The sequence below is a fragment of the Rhincodon typus genome, chromosome 19 (genome assembly GCF_021869965.1).
Source record: "Rhincodon typus isolate 14 chromosome 19, sRhiTyp1.1, whole genome shotgun sequence".
NCBI lineage: Eukaryota > Metazoa > Chordata > Chondrichthyes > Orectolobiformes > Rhincodontidae > Rhincodon > Rhincodon typus.
In genome coordinates, this window is record NC_063350.1 from 1,623,312 (window position 1) to 1,648,534 (window position 25,223).

A 25,223-nucleotide genomic window follows, 5' to 3' on the forward strand; every position below is an offset into this window, starting at 1 on the left:
CTTCCATTGGGATTGGGCACACGCTAGCGTATAGTTTCAAGGCTTCTTTTTTTAAAATATATGGGCAGACCATGAAAGCAACTTGCAAGATCGAATACAGCGCTTATCCCAGTTGGCAATCTTTTACATTTGAACTTGGGTAATGTGTGTCGGACAAGCCTAATCCCATCACCGAATATCCATGGTGATACATTTTCCAGAATTCCTGTGGCTAAACTCCCAACACCTGACTGATTCTATCTCTAGACTAAGGAACAGCTTTAAGAGTCTTTAATGTGACTCCAATCTCGAGGATTTAACTCTTTAGAGTCAAATCTAAAACCTCCTGGCTCCTAATGGGTTAGGAGCATTAGGAGCAAACCGCCTAAATTTTTAATAGCTTACTGCATGAAAGCAAAACAAGCATCGATGACAGGAATGTGTCTAGACAGTGTGAGCACTTACCGAATGCTTCACAATTTCTGCCCACTCTGGTGCAACAGCGTACTCCGGATTTGCATCGAGCCACCTCGGCAGCTCCTTTATCAATGGTGCCATAGCTCCTCCTAGCTGAACAGCCACAACATAACAGAAGGATTTTAAGAAATAAATTGTTTTTGCATAAGCCTCAGTACATTGTTCCAAAGCACTCCACAAGTACTTAATAATTTTTTAACCATCATCACTGTTATTAGATACTTTAGATTTAAGCACAGTACAATTCCACAAACACCAAAAGAAACAAATGGTTAGTAAATCTCTTTTTCCACGATGGTGGGGTTGAACAATGAATATTGGCCCAGAATACAGAAGAAAATGCTTTGAATAGCGTGCTGGAACCCTTTACAATGATCTGTACAGATAAATGGCGCTCTGGATTAACATTTCATCCAAAACGTGGCACCTCCAATGGCGCAGCAATCCCTCAGGACTGCCATGAATACGTGTACAAGTTGTTGGAGTGGAACCATAATTTTCTTACTCAGGGGAGTGTGTTTTACCCACTGAGCAAAAGATAATGTTTTAATTGAAATGTAACTTAAACGCTCTGCGCCTTTCCAAAAAATACTGTAATATTATTACAAAACTCCTCTGGCTAGCTTGACAGTTATTATGCATATTCCAATATGCAAGGCTGTCAAGCTGGCTTCACGGAACACATCACTTTACTGCCTTATGAAAGAAATACTGACCAGTCACTATTCTTCCATGAACAGCATGGATTTTTTCACATTTCATGTGAAAGAGAGCACTCCAACAGAACAGCCTTTCCTTTGTATTCACTCATAGGATTCGAACATTGGTGGTTAGGCCAGCACTTATCCTTGATTGTCCTTGAGAAGGTGGAGGTGAACTGCCCTCCCTCTGTGCTGTATTTAAGTATCATCTGGATTATATGGATTCTTAAACTGTAGCGAAATATACCACAGAGCTATAGCTAATGTCTTAATGCAACTGAGGAGAATGGGAAACTTCTGAATATGCCAATGACAGCACTGCAAAAGGTATCCAAGAAGAACAAAAGTCTTATTCAAATAATACAAACTCAAAACATTTTTCATAATGGTTTCCAGTCTTCATGGAAGATCAAGAAATTGTTCCTGTCCTTTCATTAGCATGTATTTGCAATTTTTCCACCTGGAGACTCAGTAAAATAGCACTGCTTCCACACTTTGATAGAGTGTCCAGGAAGGGAACCGAAGCAGGGCAGCAAGACACCTGCATTGTGGCATCAGTGTTTATGCTCCAACACGCGTCCCAAGGAAGATCATGGCTTTAAAATTTACAGATCCAACTATCAAAGTTAATTTTCATTTTACATAGCTTTGGAACCATTCAAACTGGTGAATCCTGTTGAATACCCACCTCTAGCCCAACACGATCTTACCTTTCTTCCACTCCCCTTATGAACAACAGGGACTCTCTCCTCCCCGGTCAGCGTATTGATGTCCAGTTTACTGGGATCCTTGCACCGATGCCTCCTCTGTTTGGGACGTTCTGAAAGGCCGTGTAAAATTGCTGTACAATTCTGTTAGAGAAACACAACGATCAGACAGTTGAGCAGGGAGGGATGGAAGAAGATTGTGGGAGACAGATAGAAGATACTATGCAGTTTTGAATAAACATGTCTCAAACAGCAAGGGCCTCTGTTTGGATGCACTGCACACATTCATCTCTGTGCCTACAACACTACCACATATAAATATCTGCCTGTCTCTGCTCTATTTCATTCACTTTCTCCCTTTATTTCATCTTCTGTAATAGAACATTCAGCCAGAATGCCTCAGTTTGAATCCTTGATTTGCTATCTCTTACGTCACCTTCAAATTTTTTCTCAGAACTTACCCCTGACCACTTTATTGGTTCAGTGGCCAAAATTCTTGGTTGGTGCCTGTTCTTCCTATAAAATGCCTTGGCATGTTTTGTTAAATGAAGGGCTGTGAAATATAGTGATCAGTTATTTTTTGTTACCGCCCCTCCCCTTCTCTTAAGATGCTGTCAGCTACAGGGGCAACAGCTGCTCTCCCACAGCGAGTGGGATATATCACATGCAAGTGTCAAGTATGCAAGATATTCAGGTAATCCCATCCTCAGACCACTGCATCGTAACTGGATTTTGCTCTGGCAACAGCGAGAAAAGAAGATTCGTATCTAGTTTGGGTGATGTTCGCCTTGGAGATGGAGCTGGAACTGAGGATGTTTCCATGTGCCTGCTGCCACTGAGTGCCAAAGTAGTAGAAGTCATGGGCTTTGGATTTGCTGCAAAGTCGTCTTGATGAATAGCTACAGTGCATCTAATGGATGGTACACACTGGCAGTGGAAGGACTGGGTGTTTGAATGTGGTGCAGGCTGCTTTGTCCAGGATGAAAGGCCACAAACGGTAATCCAGCAGCTGCAATTTTACCAGCTGTCTGCATCACCAACAGAATCAAACCCACCAAAACAAAACAATCCTTTTCAGCCTGCAAGTATATAAATGCTGTTACTGACAGTATACTTACAGGAGCCAGGGTAGACACATCCATAGTGTAGGTGGGATGTTGCCTCAGCCACTCGATCAGACTCTTGTTTTTCTGCTCTTCCTCGGTTGGCAGTCGCTGCTTGCCTTGGGGTAGTTTAATCATCATGTTGGACATGCTGTCGGCAGAGCGAGCCACCCCAGAGAAAAGCTGCTTCGACACGTCCACCTCCTTCATTAAAAAGAAAATCCCTAATCATAGAATCATACAGCACAGGAGGAGGCCACTCGCCCCACCGTGCCTGTGCTGGCTCTTTGAAGGAGCTATTTAATGTCCCACCTCCCTGCTCTTTCCCATAGCACTGCAAGCTTTATAGATTAAATCTTTCACTTATGGCTAAAATAGAGGAAGATAATAAGACAGCCCAACATTTAGGTCCATAAATACACGAGGGTCACCAATAAATCCAATCAGTACTTCAGGATAAACTTCTTTAGCCAAAGTGTAGTTAGAAGGTGTCACGTGACTAAAAAAATGGCTCAGATCAATGGCATAGAGGCATTTAAGGGAGCTAGAGAAATATAAGGGAGAAAAAGGATCTGAAAGATATATTGTAAGGTTTAGATGAAAGGGGTTGAGAGAAGGCTCGAGCATAGACTCCAGCTTAGACCAACTGGCCTGTTCCTTTGTTGTTGCTGATGAAATTCTCCGAGTTATTCCACTAACTTCTACTTTTCAAGATTATTATTGAACATGTTTCCACCTTCCTTTCAACCAGTATATTCCAGGTCACAACAACTTGCTGTGTTTAAAAAAAAAGTTGGACAATCCACCATATTAACTGACCATGACAGTTGTCTTAAATGTGTGACATTGGGTTATTAAGCTTCCTGAGAGTGGAAAGAGCTTTTATAAACAAATATTCATTTGCGACATGTGGGCTTTGCTGAAGGTGAGCTGCCTTCTTGAAGTGCTGCAGTCCATGGGGGTTAGATACATCCACAATGCCTTTAGAGAGGGCGTTCCAGGATTTTGACCCAGTGACAGTGAAGGATCAATGATATATTTCCAAGACAGGATGGTGAGTGACTTGGAGGGGAATGTGGTGGTGTTCCCACGTATCTGCTGCCCTTGACCTTCTGGATGGTATAGGTCACCGATTTAGAAAGTGCTGTTGAAGGAGCATTGGTGAGTTGCTGCTGTGAATCTTATAGATGGTACATGCTGCTGCTACTTGGCATTGATGGTGGAGGGAGTAAATGTTGAAGTGGTGTAGGGGGAGCCAAATCAAGCAGATGCTGATACCTAGATGATGTTCAGCTTCTTGATGGAGCTGCACTCATCCAAACAAGGGGTCGATAATAAGCGCTATCCACCAGTAAGGAAACAGCTTTTTCTTAATGTCAGAACTACTCAAACGTTCATATTGGAGAAAGCAGGTCAGAAAAATAAACAGAATAAGTCGACATTAGACTTAACGCACTTGCATTGTGGATTTCCCAAGTTCAGGAAAGATGTAAAAGTCTTAAAAGGGGGACAGGAAATTTACCATAATTCTCCAGGGATGAGGAACTTCAGCTAAGAGTATACATCATACATGGTCAAGGGAGGGGGGTGGGGGGGCGGGGGGAAGGTTGGATTTCTTTTGTTGAAGATGATAAGTGCCTGGTATTTGTGTAGCACAAATGTTCCCTGACTTATTAAGAGAATCAAAGTAATGTACAATACAAGAGCTGTTTAATTCAATCCACTGCGCCTGTCTTAGGAAATGTTTAATCCCACACTTCTGTTTTTTTCCTACCTTTGTAAGATTTTCAGTCTTGAAGAACTAATCTACCCAATTCCCTTTCAAAATCAGGATTCAGCTCCCACCACCTTTTCAGTTACTAATTCATTCTAACTCCTGCTAATTGTTCCAATTGATAATATTTATCTTGTTCCTGGATCTTTTGTGCATAATTTTAAAGCAATGATTTCTAATATTCATCCAGAGAAAAGTTTTTTTTAAAAATTCTTTATCGCTACTTTAAAATATCTCATTATTTCGGAAATCCCTACCTGGTCAGATCCTAACTTCTTCGGTTCTAAGTAGAAGATGCTAAACCTCTCCAACATCATCTCATAATTGAACACCTTAGTTAGTTCTCCATTTTCTTGAGCAAACTACTTTAAATCTTTTAACTTGTGGTTAATTATTCACTTGCCGGAAGAATAGTTTCTGGTTTTTTTTAGGTTTCTCCTTAACCTTCACTACTCCGAGAGAGAAAACCCCAGCTTCTCCAACTCTCCTCTTAACTCAAGCTCCTCATCCCTGGTGAACCTTGGTATTAACTCACTGTTACCTCACTGCATGCTACACCAGCAGCTACAAAGCCCATGAAAGGAAAAGGTTTGGATATTTTCCTTGCATAATACAAAACTCTTCTGCCTATTGGAACCCTTTCTCAATATACTCTAGCTCTAATACTGTAAATAACAGAACTGGGTAAAAACACAGTATAGAAAAAGGCCCTTCAGCCAGTCATGTTAATGTTTTCCTTCCATCAGCAGTAACATAATCCCAGGTGTCTGTGTTCTTAATCCCGTATACTCCCTTCAATTCTCTGACTTGATCTTTTCTTATATGGTGACATGATGCCTGTTTTAATCAATAACCCTTGAATTTCACTCCAGAGACATGTTGTGAATAACGTTTCTCCTGTTCGGTTGTAAATTTATTACATTCACTCATATCCAGGTCCTCCTCCTTTTAAACACTGAAAAGGCTGTTTTTATCTAATCTGTCCAATTCATTTATAATTTTAAACATTTCTATCACATCACCAATTGCTTCTGGGGTGACAAAAAACCCTAATAAATGGCAATTAGTAATTTATTTCTGAACTCTATACAAGCAGCAGCCAGTACCCAAGATGAGCCTGTCGCTCGCTTGCAATCTCACAAAAGCAGTAGTCTGTCGGTCATGTAAGGTGCTGCAGCACTGCATTCAGGTGGAGTTTCTACACACCTTAGTAAGGGAGAACCTCAGACAAGGAGAGTTTATAGGGTGGGTGCAGAAAATTGCCTCATTACCAAGACTGAATAAATGAATGGAATTTATTAAATCCGTGTTTTCTTGTCTTTATTGATTTACTTTTTCTTTACTTGTTTATGGGATGTGGGCATCAATGGCCAGGTCAGCATTTATTGCCCATCCCTAATTGGCCAGAGGGAACATAAGAATCAATTACATTGCTTTGGGTCTGGAGTCACATGTAGGCCAGACCCGGTAAGGATGGTAGATTTTCTTCCCTAAAGGACATCAGTGAACCAGATGGGTTCAATCAATTCAATGGAACAAACAACAATGGCTACATGGTCACAAATAGATTAGTTTTTTATTCCAATTTTTTTTTGTTGAATTCAAATTTCACCATCTGCCAAGGCAGGATTTGAACCCATGCCCCCAGAACAATAGAGATTACTAGTTCAATGACATTACCACTACACTGCAGCCTTGCCATCTATGATTAGGGTTTTCTTTCAGGTTTATTCCAAACTATAATCCATCCCAGTGTCCGTCTCTTCTCACCTAGATTTGTGACTTTTCTGGCACCTTGTTTCATAAACAGTTTCCACTTTTCTGACCTGAACTGTCTCCTATTTGTAGAGAGGTAAAATACTGCAGCTGCTGGAAATCTGAAATAAACACAGACATTGCTGGATAAATGGCATCCTCTGTGGGGAGAGAAACAGTTAATGCTGAGCTCTGAAGAAGAGTCATACCAGACTTGAAATGTTTCTCTCAACATGGATGCTGCCAGGTCTGCTGAGTTTCTCCAGTGTTCTCAGAGTGTGTCAAGGGCAGCCATAATTGTGGTCTGCTCTACATTGAAGACTAAATACAGATGAGGTAACCACTTTGTAGAACACCATCGTTCAGTGTGCAAGCTTGCCCTCAACTTTCAGTGCAGGGTTGCCTCTTTAATTCTCCATCTTGCTCTCATGCTGACCTCTCTGTCCTCAGTCTTTTGCAGTGTCAAGTTGAAGCTCATTGTAAGGTTGGGAAACAGCTCTCACCTTTCTATTATTCAAATTACAGCCTTCTGGAAATAACATTTAGTTCAGTAATTTCAGATAATAATCTGTTCCCATTTTGTCTCCCCTTTTTGTTTTGTTTTTACTGTCATTCTTTTCCGTTTCTTGCTTTCAAATAGCTGATGTTTATTATTTTCATTCCATCTCCTTCAGACATTTTTGTTCCTTTTTGTCTATAAAACTATGGAGCAGGAGGTGGTAATTTGGCCCAATAAGTCCTCCCCACCAATGAGATTGTGGCTGATCTGATAATCCTCAACTCCACTTTCCAGCCTTTTCCCCATAACCCTGGATTCCTGTACTGATTTAAAATCTGTCCATCTTAATCTTGCATATACTTAACGATCCAGCCTGTACAGTCTTTCCTTGTAAAGAATTCCATAGATTCACTACCCTCAGAAAAAAAATCATTTGTCTTAAATAAGCAATCCCTTACTCTGAGGTTAACCCCTCTGGTCCTAGATTCTCCTTTTCCATAGATAAAAGGATCAAAACTGTTCTCAGTATTGCAGCTGTGGTCTGGCTGGTGCATTGTATCGTTGGAACATGATTTCCCTGTTTTTATACTGCATTCCCTTTGGGAAAAAAAAAAGGCCAGCATTCCAACTGCCTTCCCTATTAGCTGCTGAACATGAATGCTAGCTTCTTGTGACTTATGCACAAACGCCTCCAAATCCCTCTGCGCTGCAGCTTACTCAGTCCTTCTCCACGTAAATAATGTTCAGCTCCTCTATTCTTTCAACCAAAACTCTCAACCTCACATGTCCCCACATTATATTCCATCTGTCAAGTTTCTGCCCACTTAACCTGTCCATATCCCTCTGCAGACTCTTCGTGTTATCCTTACCACTCCCCACATATTTTTGCGTCATCCGAAAACTTGATTTTAGTAAATTCATTTCCGTCATACAAGTTATTAATATACGCTGTAAATAATTGTGGCCCCAGCACTGATCCCTGTTGGACTGCACTAGTTACAGGCTGCCATCCTGAAAGCACCTCCCTTATCTCAACTTGGTTTTCTACGAGTTAGCCCATTCTCTATCCATGCTAAATGTATTGTCCAAACATCCATGACCACTCCCTTAGCCCTGCCTTCCAACTTTCTGTCACTTAACCTCTGCTTCTATTCTTTTGTTCTTGTCCCAAACGCCTAACCTTCAAACATTAAACCTTTTATATTTCACTGCCTGATCTACTGAGCATTCTCACGCTTTCGGTTTGTCCTTCTGGTTATGATTAGCTTCAGGTTTAAGGAGTTCATGGCTATTACTCCAATAGCAGATCTCAAGCTCAGCACCCAAACCCAAAATGAATTCATACAGAAATGGGAAGGCTAGCCACATTGTGGCAAACACTATCAGAAGTTGCACAGTGCAAGAGAGCTTCATTTCGTTTTGCCACTGGCTCTTGCTGCTTTGTTGCATCAATCACATCATGCCACTGTTTTCTACATACCAGGTTGTCTGGCTTTTTCTCCTTCATAAAGAGGATGTCAATTCCTTCAACATTCTTCCTTCGCCCTCTCCTCCTCCTCGACGTGTCATCACCTCTAAAGGCGCCGTTCATCACCTGCCCAGTGACTGGATGGACGAGGCCTGCCTGCAGGACCCCAGCCATGTCTGCCCTGAAAGCAGTCGTGGGCTCTAGCGATCCCAGCTTTGGCGTGCTTGCACTGATGATGACCGGCACTGAACTAGATGCCTCCTCAGAAGCCTTTGAGAGGTCCATAGCAGTTTCTTGCCATCCATTTAAAATTACAGGAGGGCGAGTAAGAGATGGGGAAACCTCTTCGACGTTCTTCCTCTTTGCACCTCGGTCTGTCTCAAACTCATATTTTCGTCGCCTTCTTCTCTGATCCCTTGGGAATGTTAATGTGAGTAAGCTCTCCTGCTTTCCAAACAGAAGTGCACTGTGTCAGTAAGATTAATGACAAAATTATTCAGAAAATAACACATACAAGAGTCATACCACGTTGTGCAGAGACCAAGAGGTGAAAAATCCTTCATGGTAGGACAGACCCTGTCTGAACTTGTTGATGATGCCAGTTCCACATTAACACAACTCTTTCCTACTCTAGGAATTAATCGAGCAAACCATTCACTTGTATCTACAGTTCAAAAAGGTGGTTTAGGACACATCTCGTTAAGACAACTCATACGCAATAGATTTCCAGCAACGGCCACATCCCACAAATTAATTTTGAGAAGTGCAAGAGACAAGTCCTACAGAATTGGACAATGCAGAAAGTAGGCATGATTGACTAGGTAGGCTAATGAAGTCAAGGAAGGAGGAAGATACCAGATTTCTCATTGCTATGTTCAGGGACATGAGCAAGACAAAAGGTTAACTGGAGGGATTCAAACAAGAAATCAGCATGTAGCTACATTTAAAAACTTTGGAGTGGAAAAGGGCAGGAATGCTAAATGGAGAAAGACACTGGTCGAGGGATGAGGAACAATGTAGCTTATAACATCAGCTTGTAACAGGATCATGGGGGAAGAAACTGCAAAGTGATAAGGAATCAAATATCAGATGGATACACTCACAGTGCATCTGTTTATTAATGTACATTATATCTTTCCCCTTAGGCAATACAGCAGCATGATTCATTGGCAAATGAAAGGGGATGATAATCAGCTGGGACTGAGACTCAGCACTGGATTCGTAATTCCTGAAGGAAAATCCTACAATTATCTTTGCTTCATTTAAGAAAATAAATCACAGCCCATTGAAATAATTATGGGTAATGTGAGAACAGTTAACCTATTTGGAGTTTGGAACAAGGAAGTTGAGATATTTTTAAGGAATCAAATGAGTGTTTTATCACATTGAGCCATCAATCAGCATTGGGGCCCTTGCTTTTACTGAACGCAGCTCAGGTATCCTTTACCCACATGTCCGAAAACTGAAAAGACCTGAAGTGGACCCGAATGGACCTAAAAGCGATGTTTTCCCCAAAGGGTCTGAATGGACCCGAATGGACTAATAACAGTAAAGGTATCCAAAAAATGCAAATATTCTCTATCTGAAAACTAGTTGGTCCCTAGGTTTTCAGATAAAAGATTCTAAATTTGTATTTATGACCTAGATCTTGGTACACAGGGACAATTTTAAAGTTTTCAGATGATATGAAACTTGGAAGCAGTGTAAACTATGACGACAATGAATATAGATAAGTGGTGGAATTGGAGGATTGATGACATATGAAGTTCAATGCAGAGAAGTGTGTGGTAATGCATTTTGGTAGAAAGAACATAGAGAGACAATATAAAACAAAGAATACAAGTGTGAGAAGAGAAAAAAATTCAATGCGAATAAGTGTGAGATGAAGCATTTGAGCAGGATAAACAAGGCATGCAAATACAAGATGAACAGTACGACCCTGGGAAGTATTGCGGATCAGAGGGACCTTGGGGTTCGTGCACACTGGTCCCTTAAGGTAATAGGATAAAGTGGTTATGGCGACAGTTGGGATACTTGCCTTTATTAGACAAAGCAGAGTGCAGGAGGTTATGCTGAAACTGTATAGGACTTTGCTTAGGAAACAGCTACAGTTTTGACTGCAGTTCTGGAAGCCAGATTTGGGAGGGATGTGATAGCACTGGACAATGTACAGAGGAGATTTACCAGGATATTGCCTGGGCTAGAGAGTTTTAGTTATGAAGAGGGATTGGACAGACTGAGGTTGTTTTTCTTGCAGCAGAATATGACTGAGACGGGACATGGTGGAGATGCATAAAATTATGAGGGGCATAGATAGAGTAGATACGAAGGAATTTTTCCCCATGGTGGAGGGATCAATGATCATAAGGGATTTAAGGCAAGGGGCAGGAGAAAAAATGTTTTCCTCCAGAGGGTGGAGGAAATCTGGAACTCACTGTCTGTGAGCGTGGTAGAGGCAGAAACCTTCATAACATGGGCAGTATGTTAGCACTACTGCCTCACAATGCCTGGCACCCGGGTTTGATTCTAAGCTTGGGCTACTGTCTGTGTGGAGTTTGCACATTCTTCCTGCGTCTGCGTGGGTTTCCTCTTACAGTCCAAAGATGTGCAGATTAGGTGGATTGACTATACTAAACTGCCCATAGCATTCAGGGATGTGAAGGCTAGGTGGATTAGCCATGGAATAGGATAGAGGGTGGCTCTGTGTGGGATGCTCTTCGGAAGCTTGTGTGGACTCAATGGGCTAAATGGCCTGCTTTCACACTGTAAGGATTCTATGAAGATTTATGAAGTATTCAGATGTGCAGTTGTGATGCCAAGGCATATTAGTCAACAGGCCAAAAGCTGGAAAATGGGATTAGAATAATTAGGTGCTTGTTTTTGACTGGTAGAGACTCAACAGGCCAAAGGGCCTTTTTCTGTGCTGTACTTTGAGGGTACAGGACCTGGGTGCACAGATCACTGAAGATGTCAGGATAGATGAAGGCAGCACTAAGTAAAGCAGACTTTATTTATTAATAGAGACATAGAACACAAGGAAAAGAAGGTGATGCTGAACTTGTGTAAAACACTAGTTAGACCTCAGTTACAGTAGTGCTCTGGGCACCACACTTTATGAAGAATGCAAAGTGATCGGAGAGACTGTAGAAGAGATTTACATGAATGATTTCAGGGTTGAGAAACTTAAATTATGAGAATAGGTTGGGAGGTTGGGACTATTCTTCTTGGAGAGAAGGCAGCTAAGACAGGATTTGATTGGAACTTTTCAAGATCGTGAAAGGGTTGGAGTGAGTGGAGAATGGCATTAAATCATCACGGTCATTTGGACAGCTGGTGTGGACACAACGGGCTTAATGGATTTCTTCTGCATCATAACATGCCTGTGATCCCAGGTCAGGATCAAAGGGCTTTCTATGCAGCAAATAATGATGATCTGAAATGCGCCAGCTCAACAAGCTGTGGATACAGGTTGAACTTTGGACAAATACATCAATGGGCAAAATTTCATGTTAGAAGCAGGGGAAAGATTTGAAGGGCTATATCTTTTGATAAAAGATCAGGGGAGTGGGACTAATCAGATATCTCATTTAAAAGTCTGGAACAGGAGTGAAGGATATTCTTCTGAGAGTTATGATTCCGTGGCCCCATTGTACATTCTCTTAGGCTCTATATTAAGGTCATTACGATCAACTCAAGGAATATACAGTTTCATTTCCTATATTTTCTCTCGCCTTAACGCCACCATCCCACCAGCTGTGATCGAGTATAATCAGGACCAGGAACTCAGTAATGACACTGATTAATCGATTACCTCACGTAAGGTCTGGAGTGGGGATAACATACCTTTGTGAGGTGTTGGGTAGACATGGAGCCATCAGCAATGCTGAGGGTGTGTGCAGCTTGCACTGGAACGCTCAGGCAGCTCCTTGTGTTCAGAGGATCTGTCGGAGTACCCATTGAATATATCCCGCCCTGAGGTTCAAGGCTCTGCTGCTGTGCTGATGGCCATTTCCCTTTTAACACGGCGTGACAGATGTTGTCAATGCGGTTTATGATGACTCGGTCCTGAGGGTGTTAAAAGCAAAAAAAAAGCTTAATTGCATACCTGAAGGTTGGATACAAGAAAAGAAGTTTGGCTTTTATCAATTTAAGATTGCTCTTACGCAGCTATCTAACAGAAGTAAGGAACAAACAAACTTGCCTAACAGTCAAGGAGGTACTTTTGAATTGTGTTTTTTGTTTATTTTCAAAGGTTGTAGCTGCCGGCGTTTGTTGACCATCCCCAAGTGTCTTTGAATGAAGTGGTTTCCCAGGTCAGTTCAGAGGGCAGCTAAGACTAAACCACACTGCTGTGGGTCTGGAGTCATAGGGTAAGGACAGCAAATTTCCTCCCTTACACACATCAGAGAAACAGGTGGAGTTTTACAATAATCAATGATAATGTGACAGTCATTGTTACCAAGACTAATTTTTAATTCCAGATTTATTAACTGAATTTAAATTCCACCTTGAATCAGTGTCCCTACAGCATTAGCCTGGGCATCTGGATTATTAGTCCAGTGACATTACCATAAGTCTGCTACACTGTCAGAGACAGTGCAGACAACATGCAGACAGCAAGATCTCACAAGACAGCAAGAATATAAATTCCTATTTTATTTAAGGTTCCAGTTGAGGTATAAATATTGAACAGATCACTAAGCGGAATTCCACAGCTCTTTGAAGTTCAAAGTTGGCCATGGGATCTTTAGGTTGATTCAAGACAGCATACAGATTTGAAATTTCATGTGGAAGTTGGCCATTCTGACAATACAACAGTGGACTGTCAGTCTGGATTACAGTATAACCCCTATCCCCAGCAGCCTGTCGTCCTTCCATGAATCAGCTGTCCCTAATCTCCAAAATACCTTTGGCCACTCTGCAGAAGAATACAGTGTCTTCTCTTGAAGCAGCTGAGCAATGGTTGGCTCTCGGATATCCTGAAGAAGGTTGTCCTGGATCTCATCTTGACCCAGGCTGGTAGACGTATTACTCTCCTCATCAAAATTCTTCAGTGCGATAGCTGAGAAGATCAACATTCTTGTTGTAATAATGGTAGGGGTATATAATTTTAGCTTTTTTGTCATGACAATTTAGCATCCTAGAGGTTTCACTTTCAAACCTCGTTGTGGCAAGTTTCAAACTTTTGTCAACTGTTCAATTGTCACTAAAACCCAACAGGGAAATGACTGATATAGTACCAGGTTTTCAATGTAATTCTTAATGTCATCATGGTAACTAGAGATAGGCATGCTGCATTGCCATTGCTAAACAAATCCCACAAACAATTTAAAATGAACAGACAGTCAAAATGTTAGTTTAATATTTCAAAAGTCAACCTGTCTCCACACCTCTTGTCAGATGCTGTACCTAAGAATCCATGTGATATTTCAAAACTCTGGATATTTATCTTAGCAACTGATCCAATGTATGCCAGTCACTCTGAAGTTCCAATATAGTTAGCAGTCCGAGAGATGCCTTCTCCCTGTAACCCTTGATCTCCTTACTAATCAAGAATCTATTATCTCTGTCTTAAATACACTCAATGTCTTGGCCTCCAAAGCATTCTGCAGCAATCAGTTCCACAGATATACTGCCTTCTGGTTGAAGAAATTATTCCTCATCTCAGTTCTAAAAGGGTGAATCAAATTGGCTGAAGACTGGTATCTGTAATGCTGGGGACCACTGGAGGAGGCCAAGATGGATCATCCACTCGACACTTCTGGCTGGAGATTGCTGCAAATGCTTCAGCCTTATCTTTTGTACTGATGTGCTGGGCTCTTCCATCATTGAGGATGGGGATATTTGTGGAACTTCTTCTCCAGTGAGTTGTTTAATTGTTGACCACCATTCGCAACTGGATGTGGTAGGACTGCAGAGCTTAGCTCTACTTATCACATGCTGCTTCTGCTCTCTGGCATGCAAATAGTCCTGTTGGGAACTTCACTGGGTTGACTGCTCATTTTAGGCATGCCTGGTGCTTCTCCTGGCATGCCTAATCATCCCTCATAGACCACCCCATATTTTCCAGACTCATGCCTAATCTGTGCAACCTGTTCTGACAATGTAAGCTTATTAGCCTTAAGTACTTTTCTTAAAACATGCCTTTCTGTCCCCACGTTCAGGATCAAGCACAGCCTGATGGCTCTCATGGTTAGCAGGTTGCTAACACAAACTAAATGCTCACTGGTGCAATCTCTAAACTTTAAGAATTAGATTATTAAAGAACAGAATGAGGTTAAAGTAAATTTAAGAGACGCTGTCCCATGCAGTTTGTGCTTTAAGGGTCCCTGATACATTTGCGATGCCAGAAACATTTAAGAAAAATGAAAACCAACCACCTTCAGGCTGAGAGCTATCTTCCTCAGATTTCTCTTCTGTTTCACATGGACTGTCATGTTCCTTGACACAGTCCTCAAGGAGATGTCTGAATGTCACCTCCTGCTTTATGGGGGCCACATCTACTCGATCTGACGGTGACCCTGGTGCACCATCCACTATCTTCACAACAGAATGGGCCGCTCTGAAGGACTGAAGTCCACTTGGCAGGCATTTCACACCAATGGCCTCAAATGGTGCATGATCTGATTCAGTATGTACATTGGTCATGTTTCCAGCTTCCTTTGTTGAGCTGATCTCACTCACAGCTACAGCTTGCTGTTCACAGCCTGACATAGCTTCCATCAGCTTCAAATCATCAGAGACTTCTGAATCTTTAGGCGTTGCAGCTGGAGAGTTTGGGTCAGACAACTGATTGATTTCAGCTTGTGATTTGTCAATGCCATTGGCTGCAGTCTGCACATGACCCACAGCCAGATATTTAGCTGGCATGTCATAGGTATGTTCAATCATTACATTCTCACGATCAATTATCTCTGTTGACTGCTTATCTTCTGAACATCCATTTTCAGCTTTAAGCAGCTCGCACTGTTTAAGGTCATGTTTTGCAATCACACCAAGTACTGTGTCCATCACAGGTTCTGCTCCAGCTATACTACATACAGGTGCTACTACACGGTCTGCCATCTTCTCAGATACAGTTTGCAACTCCAATACGCCATTGGATTTCACCTGCACAAAGTTCAAACAGTTTATTCTAGTCTGGTTGGCATCACCACACACAGCCTGCAAGTTTTCCATTGAAGAGCTGCATTTAAGGATAGGACTTTGCAAACTGTCTCCCCCATTGTCCTCATTGCAGTTTCCACCAAACTCACTTGTTCCTTTAGACTCTATGTGCGAATTTGGTACACTAAAAAATCCAGCCTGAATGCAATTTGCAGCTCCCCATTCATTCCTTGCAGACACTGGGTCAGGTGGCCTCACTTTAGCTTGGGAAGCATCACACCTGCTTGTGCAGTCAGCAGCATCCTCTTCATTCTTCACTTCCAAACAAGCACCAAGTGCTCCTGCTTTTGGGCTTGGCTCTTCTAAAGCCTCTTCTATTTTCTCCTGCTCTGTATCCATCTGCTCAATATTGTCTTTCTCGCCTAGAGTGAGTACAGTGGATGCAGGGGATGCAGACTGGCTGAGGTTGAGTGAGGATTGGCTGTAAGGTGCTGGGACATTCTGGAAGTAGCTGCTTCCATTCTGCACATAGTTCCTGTGGGCCTCCCGGAAAGAAAGTTGAGGATCATTAAGGATGTAGTAGTCTGTCCGACTGAGGCCATGTTTGGCTGTGCCAATCAGCAGATCACGGTCATGTTTGCCGCATTCCCACCACACTGGCAGGTACAGACTAGGGCGGCACAGTTTTAGCCGTTCATTCAGTTGTGGGCTCCGGAGTACCTGCTCCCGAACTTTCCGCAACAGCTCGACCCGGTACAAAGTCCTTGAAGCGCGTTCTTCTGTGATAGGCTCAACAAAAATGCTGGGGTCTGAAGGCTCTGCAACAGTAAAGAAATGGGCCATTAGATAATCATGCTTTGTAAATTCACTGCTGCAGGTTTCCCTCATGAGCCAATGTGTAAGAGTCAGAAACTCAGTGTTCAGACTAAATTTGGATGAAATGTATGAATATAAGATAGGAGGAATAGGTCATTAGATCTCTCAAACCTGTTTCACCATTCAATAAGATTGTGCTGATTTGATCATGGCTTTCATTCCACACTCTGTAATCCTCAATGCTCTTGACAATCAAAAATCTGTCTAACTCAACTTTGAATTAATTCAGTTATCAAGTCATCACTGCTCTCGGAGGAAGAGGATTCTACAGAGAAGAAATTCCTAATCATTTCCATCATAAGTAGAAGACCCTTTAATTTTAACTGAGTCTCCTAGTTCTGGGTTCCTCCAAATGGAAACATCCTTTCAGCATCTACTCTGTCCAGGCCCTTCAGAATCTGAGATGTGTCAATAAGATTATCGTTTATTCTTCTAAACTGTGAAGATTAGCAGATATTACTCATAAGGCAGGCTCGTCAACCCAGGCATCAGTCAAATGAACGTTTGCCAATTTTTTTTTATTTATTCATTCATTCATAGGACAAGGGCATCACTGGCTAGGCCAGCATTTATTGCCCATTTCTAATTGTACAGGGGGCAATTAAGTGTCAACCACATTGCTGTGGGTCTGGAGTCACATGTAGGTCACACCAGGTATGGATGGCAGTTTCCTCCCTAAAGGACATTAATGAACCAGATGGGTTTTCCCAACAATCAGCAATGGTTTCACGGGCATTGTTAGACTCCTAATTCCAGATTTTTATTGAATTCAAATTCCACCATCTGCCGGGTCCCCAGAACATTCCCTGGGTCTCTGGATTTTCAGTCCAGCGCCTCCCCTATTACTTCCAATGCAGGCAAGGACAGAAGTTACAGGTCCCAGTGCTGCTCCAGGTCAAAGCCCAAATCTGAACATTGCAGCTCCACCCTGACCTGAGCACAGCAGCACGTGCACCATCACCAGCAAACCCCCACCCAACCTATTCCAAGGGCTGTTCGCCCTGGAAAGACAGAGGCTAAGATGAGTTTTCACACAGGTTTTCAAAATTACAAGTGGCTGGATGGAGTAGATACAGAGAAGCTGCTCCTGCTCATAAAAGGATGAAAAATGGAATGAGAAGGTACAGATTTAAAGTGATGTGCAAAAGAGACAAAGATGAAGTGAGGAGAACTTTCTCACACAGCAAGTAGTGAGAGTATGGAATGCACTGTCTGGAAATGCAATGGGGGAAGGTTCAATTGAGGCATTCAAGAGGGCATTGGATGGTTTTTTTGAACAGAAATAGTGTGGAAGAGTATGGGGGAAAGGCAGGAGATTGATACTAGGGGATGACACGTTTGAAGAGCTGAAGCAGGCATCATGAGCCAACTGGCCTCATTCTGGACCGTAACAATTCTGTGACATCCCAATCCTCTGTACTGCAGCATTCTGCAGTCTCTCTTCATTTAAATAATGTTCTGCTTTTCTATCCTTTTTGTTGAAGTGGATAGCTTCTCAGTTTCCTACATTACACTTCATCTGCCAAGTGTTTGCCCACTGACTTAACCTATCTATATCTCTTTGCAAACTCTATGTCCTCCTCTTAACTTGATTTCCGACTGATCTTTGTATTGTCAACAAAAGTGACTACAACGCACTCATTCCCTTCATCCAAGTAATTAATAAAGGGACAATTCATTGACAAAGCCAAGGGAACCAAGATAAAAGCAAAATAACTAGATTCTGGGGATTTGAAATCAAAATACAAAGTGCTGGAAAACATTAGCAGGTCTGGTAACATCTGTGGAAAGAGAGAAATTGAGTTAATGTTCCAAGTCCAATATGACTTTCCTTCTGAATATTGCTGCTATGTTTGTAACAGTTCAGTACAACGAAGGACTCAGACATCAGAAACTGAGCTACAACTGCCCACCAAATTATCCATCCAGGGCAAAATCTGGGGATCCACATGTTTAATGCAGCTGAAACAGAAGACAGACAATGGAAAAACATAAACCTTGCACACAGAGCTCAGCTACTCACTCTGACGTGGATTAGAGTCCACTTGCTTTTAAAGGTGACATTTCTCCCCCTCTTCCCTCAGGTTTCCCCCTAAGGTTTTGACTCATGGCAAGATATGATTCACTCACTCACCAGCAACTTATCCATGAGACCATGCTTCATCCACTTTCAAAACTGAACAGCCTGTTGGCCAACACAGAAAACGCATCAGCTCATATCTACCTGTTCACTTTTGAGCAAGAGGCACTTGATAACAATTGGAAACGAGCTACAACTGACTTCCCCTCATCCCCACTAGTCAATAGTGGCATCTCCATCATTACTCCAACTGACACAGGGTAGAAAGGAAACAAAGTGCTGGAGAAACTCAACAGGTCTGGCAGTCTGTGGAGAGGGGAGCAGAAGTTGAAATGTTTCAAGTCCCATCTCCCTCTTCCAGAACTCATGGGATTTCAAATGATGGGCTTGAAACACTTCTCTCTCCTCAAAAGCTGCCAGATCTCCTGAGTTTCTAAACCACTTTGCTTTTATTCCAGGTCTGCAGCATCTGTAGTATTTTGCTTTTATCAGAGAAAGGAAGGAAGGAAACGGGGCTCCTTCTGTTTTGCCTCAATGTAGCTGGCGGCAGGACCAGGCACCATGAACTTTCTGAAATTTGACACATCGAGGAACAGCAACTCAGAACTCACCTTCTTTCCTCGGAGGCAAACGGCACACGCTCCGGCACATTGCCATAAAGCTTCGAAAATACCTTTCCAGGCTCCCATCCGTTTTCCTTTCTAACCTGGCAAAGCTGCGAAACTGGTTCCAGTTAAACTGTTTCCTGTCAGGATCATACACCACACCAAATGTCGAAACCACACGATAGAAATCTGTCTGCTCCCTCCTCGTCCAGCTAAACGGGGATAAGAAATGAAAGTTGACAATTCTAGCCAAGAGCAAGAGGCAGTCCCATTTTGCAATTACCAAATAAGTGCAGAATGGGATGAAGAGCATGTGGCTGATGGTCTAAATGGCCTCCTTTTGTCCTGTAAATGATTTGCATGAGAAAAGTGAACGTACTATTGCCAACTTTGCAGATGTCACAAAAATAGGTGGGAAGGCAAGGGATGACAGAGAGGGTCTGTGGCAGAATACAGACAGCATGAGCAAGTGGGCAATAACCTGGTACGGGGAATACAATGTGGGCAAATGTAAAGTTATGTACTTTGACAGGAAGAACAGAGGAGCCCAATATTACTTACATGGAGAAAGATTGCAAAAAATCTACAGCAGAGAGAGATTCTTAGGGCTCTTGACAGGGTAGACGTGGAAACATCGTTTCCACTTGTGGGACAGTCTAGGACCAGAAAGCATCATCTCAGAACAAGGAGTTACTCAAAATCAGAAATTTCTTCTGAGGTTGGGAATTTGTGGAATTCTTTACCACATAGGGCTGTAGAGGCTGAACCATTTATTATATTCAAGGTTGAGATGGAAAGATTTTTAATCAGTAAGAGAATCAAGCGCGAAGAGGAAAAGGCAGGGAAGTGGAGTTGAGGATAATCAGATCAGCCATAATTTCATTGAATGCTGGAGTAGACACAATGGGCTAAATGAGCTAATTCTGTTTCTAGGTCTTATGGTCCTTGTGCAAAGTCTTCTGCAGTTATCACTTACTGTGTGGATTAGCACATGACAATGCCTTCAAGGAGTCAGTTATTGCAGTCAGGAGGGACATCAAATGAGGCTTTGCGGATTCAATTTAGGAATAAAAAGGATGCAAGCCACACTGTTAGGAGTGTATTAAAGGCCCTCAAACAGTCAGCGAGCAGGCGTGTATTCAATTCACCGAGCTGTATAAAAGCAATAACAGGATGACTGTATTGGTGAATTTCAACTTCTTTAACATTAACTGGTAGGGTCATGGTGTAAAGGGTTTGCAGGGGACAAGTTTCTTGAAATGTACTCGAGAGAGCTTTTCCTATCAACGTGTAGATGGTCCAATGAGGGACAGTGCAGTGTTGGACATCATTCTGTGGGGTGAAGCCAGACAGGTGTTTCAAAGTGACAGTGGGCGAGCATTTTACAAAGACCGATTACAAACACCGTACGTTCTAAGTTTTGTTAAAGAAAAGATAAAGATGGCCTGTGAAAAAAAAAATCTTTAGATTGGTGAGGAAGGCAGATTTTATTAAAATAAGGCAGGATCTAGCCAAAATAAACTGGGAACAGCTACCCGAGTGTAAATTCACAGCAGAACAGTGGAAGGCATTCAAAAATGTACTGGGGACAGTACAGTTCCAATATGTTCCCTTCAGGGTGAAATGTGGGAACAACAAGCCCAGAGAACTGTCCAGGACTGGATAAAATGGAAAAGAGGGGTATATAACAGGTAGAAAAGGAGCAACTCAACACGGGTCCTCGTGGAGTATGCAATTGACAGGGGAAACTTAAGGTGGCAATTAGGGGAGCAAAAAAAGGGGCATGAAAGAAACATTAGTGGATAAGGTGAGGGAGAATCCCAAGATATTCTACAAGTATATCAAAGGGTTGAGGATAACCACGGAAAGAGTAGGACCCATTGGCTCCACGCACATATTTCCGCCTTGGTTGCTAGAATTCATTGGAGAATGTAAAAGGAGTACTTCACATCTGTCTTTAGGTTGGAAAAGGAGGATGTAGTTACAGAACTCATGAAGAAGGCGCTGTGAGATTCGTAAAAAGTTTGACATAGGGAATGAAGAAGTATTGGAGATTTTGGCAGGGTTAACACTGAATAAATATCCAGGTCCGGATGAGTTGTATCCCAGGCTGCTATGGGAGACAAGAGAAGAAATCACTGGAGCCGTAGCCAAATTTTTAATTTCTCTCTGGCCACAGGCGAGGAGCCAGATGACTGGAGGATGTCTAATGTGGTTCCACTTTTCAAAATAAGGGGTGTTAGAGATAAACACGAAATTACAGACCAATGTATCTCACATCAGTAGTAAGGAAACTACTTGAGAAAATACTGAATGAGAGAATTCATCTCCATTTAGAGAGGCAAAGTTTGATCAGAGATCGTCAGCATGGTTTTGTCAGAGGGAGGTCACACCTAACAAATCTGGTTGAAACTGTTGTGGAGGTGACCAGGCGTGTCGATGAGGGCGGAGCAGTTGATATAGTTTATATGGATTTCAGCAAAGCCTTTGACAAGGTCCCACATGGCAGACTGATAAAGGAGGTAAAATCACATGGGATCCAGGCTAACTTGGCAAGATGCTTCCAAAATTGGTTTGGTGACAAAAGACAAAGAGTGGTGATAGAAGGCTGTGTGACTGGAGGCTGATGTGCAGTGGTATACCACAGGGATCAATGCTGGGTCCCTTATTGTTCATGATCAACACAAACAATGAAGATGAGAAAATAGGAGGTGGTGATGACATGAAGATTGGCTGGGAAGTTGACAGTGAGAAAGGTGTCAGGTTACCGGAGAATAGAAACAGATCAGTCAGATGGGCAGATGGAACTTACCCTGATAAAATGTAAGGTGATGCATTTTGGAAGAAGTAATAACACAAGGGAATACTCAATGAATGGCAAGACACTAAGAAGCACTGAGGAACATAAGGATCTTGAGAGTGTTTGTCCATAACTGCATGGTGGCTCAGTGGTTAGCACTGCTGCCTCACAGTGCCAGGGACCCAGGTTCGATTCCATCCTCGGGCAACTGTCTGTGTGGAGTTTGCACGTTCTCCTCATGTCTGCGTGGGTTTCCTCCAGGTACTCTGGTTTGCAGATGTGCAGGTTAGGAGGACTGGCCATGTTAAATTGCCCAGTGTTCAGGGATGTGTAACTTGGGTGGGATGCTTTGTGGTCCTGAGTGGACTTGTTGGGCCAAAAGGGCCTGTTTCCACACTGTAGGGATTCTATAAGTCCCTGAAACTGGCAGAGCACATTAACAGGGTGGTTAAGGCAGTACATGAGACACTTGCCTGTATCAGTCAAGGCATAGATTATAAACGCAGGGAGGTTAAGTTGGGGCTGTACAGGACTTTGGTTAGGACACAGCTAGATTACTGTGTGCAATTCTGGTTACCACACTATAGGAAGGATGTGATGGCACTGGAGCAGATGCAAAGGAGAGATTCACAGACATTCCTGGGATGCGGTATTTCTGCTAAAACAGAGAGGCTGGATAAGCTTGGGTTGGTGTTTTGGAGCACAGAAGATTAATAGGAGGGCCTGATTGAGGTGTATAAGATGATGAGGGGTGTGGACAGGCTGGATAGACAGCAGCTGTTCCCCTTAGTTGAAAGGTCAGAATCAAGGGACACTTCTAAGTTGGAAGGCAGGAGTCTTGGAAGGAATTTGATGGTGGGGGGTTGGAATGCACTGCCCAGGAGGGCAGTTGAGATGGGTAACGTCACAACGTTTTAAAAATACTTGAATGAACACTTGAATGTCACAGCAATCAAAGCAATAGGCCAAGTGCTGGAATGTGGGACTTGTATAGATTTAGTGTAGTTTTGGTAGTACAGACTCGATGGTCTGAAGGACCTCTTCTGTATTCTAGGTTTCTAAGAAAGGCCAATGAAAACAGGGGAAAAAGAGCTCCTCCAAACGAGAACAATATTTCAATCACTGTAAATCAGTGTAAATATCGCTCTAAGTATAGTTCCTGCAACAGCAGTAGATCCAGAAATAACTTCCCTGCTTGTGTTAGAAAGAGTGCTTTTTAAAATTTTCTTTTTGTATAAAAAAATGAAGTATTCAAGTGACTTTGCAAATCACAACATAAGGGGGAGAGCAAACAGTGTACAATTGCATCATCAAGGTTGTACCTTTGTCAAAGTAGGGGTCAGGTGGTTCCAGGATACTGCTCGTGAGTGCTAACAGAGTTCAATCTTAGGGACAGATTGTAAACTCAACACTTTAGTGAATAATTTATAAATTGAAAACTTGAGACTTGAAAAAAAAGAGGCATTTTGTCAAAGCTTATCATGTTGCACTCATCAGAACATTTCACAAGAAGACCAATTCAAAGAGAAAACAAATATTTAAGCTGCATGAGAGGAGAGTGCTGATAGGTTGGCAAGTGATGGGCAAGAGAAGAATTGTGCTGACAACCAATTTAGCTTGGGCTCACATTGTGGTGTACTTTTATCGGCTGGAAACTAAACATTTCAGTAGACAGGGCTCTGTTCTTTGCAGACAGAAAGAACTACTATATGCATAGCTGAAGAAAAAAAATCAGAGTTAACATTTTAGGTCTGGTGACCGTTCCTCAGAAGTAACCGAACCACTGAACCTAAAATGTTAACTCTGGTTTTCTCTTCACAGATGCTGCAAGACCTGATGGGCTTCCAGCAACTTCTGTTTTTGTTTCTGATTTACAGCATCCACAGTTCTTCCGGTTTTTAACTATATGCACAGTGTCTCTTTCAACTCAAAAAAGTGGTGACAGCTATTAGCTAATTGATTTCTCAGGGCAACGTCTTGATTAATCAGCGTCAATCTGCCCCATTAAAATTTAAACAAAGCCTGGCAGTTAAATGTCAATCAGCACTAAACGGGTGTATCGTCCAAGACAAACACGCTAACCAGCCAATCAATACTCTCCATTCACGCGGTATAAACACTGTTTTCTCTTGAACTCATCCTAGTGAAATGACTTCTTGAGTGCAAAATGAAAGTTTCAATGAAATGCGTCTTTGGCAGCAACACTTAAGGCATTATCTGCTCTTTTAAAATCCATAATTGTTTACCGTTGTTGGATATCCATGGTAACAATGTCCATTTCTGGTACTCTTCCCCAGATCTCATCCTGTGGATACCAACGGCGCCGGTTATTGCGAGCTAAAGATTCCATCCTCACCATCTCTTTGCGATTGCAGCGCTGGTAGGCTGTTATGAGACGTCGGAGCCGAGCAGTGAGCACTGAAGCAACTGGCCATTGCGGGCGGTCAACGTCCACACCATCCTGGGCTTCAATGGAAAGAAACCATTGGAGATCATGGGTTAGCTAATGTGGAGTGGGAAATCCAGCTAATTACAATCCTTGATGTTTCAGAGAAATATACAAGTTAACATTTTGAGCATAGAATCTCAAAGCACAAATGAGGCCATTCAGCCAATCACACCTGTGCTAGCGATTCGGTTTAGTTCCACACCTCAGTTACCAGAATTACTGGTCTTAAATCTAAATTTAAACATATAGCTCCAATACTGAGGATAATTAGATATGAGAGAAACTGTGAAAGGAACTGTAAAACACTGGCACAGAGAGAAAGCTCTGTAGAGCAGCATGCTGTGAATACTGGCAAAATGTTAACCTATTATGAAGGAGATCTTCCCAAAGATATTTTTTAATAGCCATTTTGAGATTTCATCCATTGTAAGAGGGAGGTTTGATCCATATATGAGGGAGGGAGGATGTGGAGGTAAAGTAGGGCGGCATGGTGGCTCAGTGGTTAGCACTGATGCCTGACAGAGCCAGGGACCTGGGTTCGATTCCATCCTCAGGCGGCTGTCTGTGTGGAGTTTGCACATTCTCCCTGTGTCTGTGTGGGTTTCCGCCGGCTGCTCCAGTTTCCTCCCACAGTCCGAAGATGTGCAAGTTACCTGGATTGGCCATGCTAAATTGCCCACAGTATTCAGGTATGCGTGGGTTAGGTGTGTTAGCCATGGGAAATACAGGGATAGGGCAGGGGGATGGGTCTGGGTGGGATGCTCTGCGGAGGGTTGGTGTGGACTTGTTGGGCCAAATGGCCCGTTTATATATATATATATCATATATATCAAAGTGGTAATT

At 42.5% G+C, this 25,223-nt stretch overlaps 1 protein-coding gene across 4 annotated transcripts in view; it reads right to left on the minus strand.

The window, feature by feature from the left end:
• chd6 (chromodomain helicase DNA binding protein 6) overlaps nucleotides 1-25,223 on the minus strand; it is a 234,949-nt gene that overhangs the window by 3,488 nt on the left and 206,238 nt on the right. For 3 of the 4 annotated variants that reach the window (XM_048608166.1, XM_048608167.1, XM_048608164.1), the window contains 9 exons: nucleotides 24,178-24,397; nucleotides 19,138-19,343; nucleotides 14,844-16,388; nucleotides 13,371-13,525; nucleotides 12,307-12,528; nucleotides 8,476-8,910; nucleotides 2,983-3,171; nucleotides 1,868-2,008; nucleotides 445-549 (listed from right to left, as the gene is read on the minus strand). In XM_048608166.1, coding sequence (XP_048464123.1) covers nucleotides 445-549; nucleotides 1,868-2,008; nucleotides 2,983-3,171; nucleotides 8,476-8,910; nucleotides 12,307-12,528; nucleotides 13,371-13,525; nucleotides 14,844-16,388; nucleotides 19,138-19,343; nucleotides 24,178-24,397 — 3,218 coding nt within the window. The remainder of the gene's footprint in view (nucleotides 1-444; nucleotides 550-1,867; nucleotides 2,009-2,982; nucleotides 3,172-8,475; nucleotides 8,911-12,306; nucleotides 12,529-13,370; nucleotides 13,526-14,843; nucleotides 16,389-19,137; nucleotides 19,344-24,177; nucleotides 24,398-25,223) is intronic. The other variant, XM_048608165.1, reaches the window with a different exon arrangement.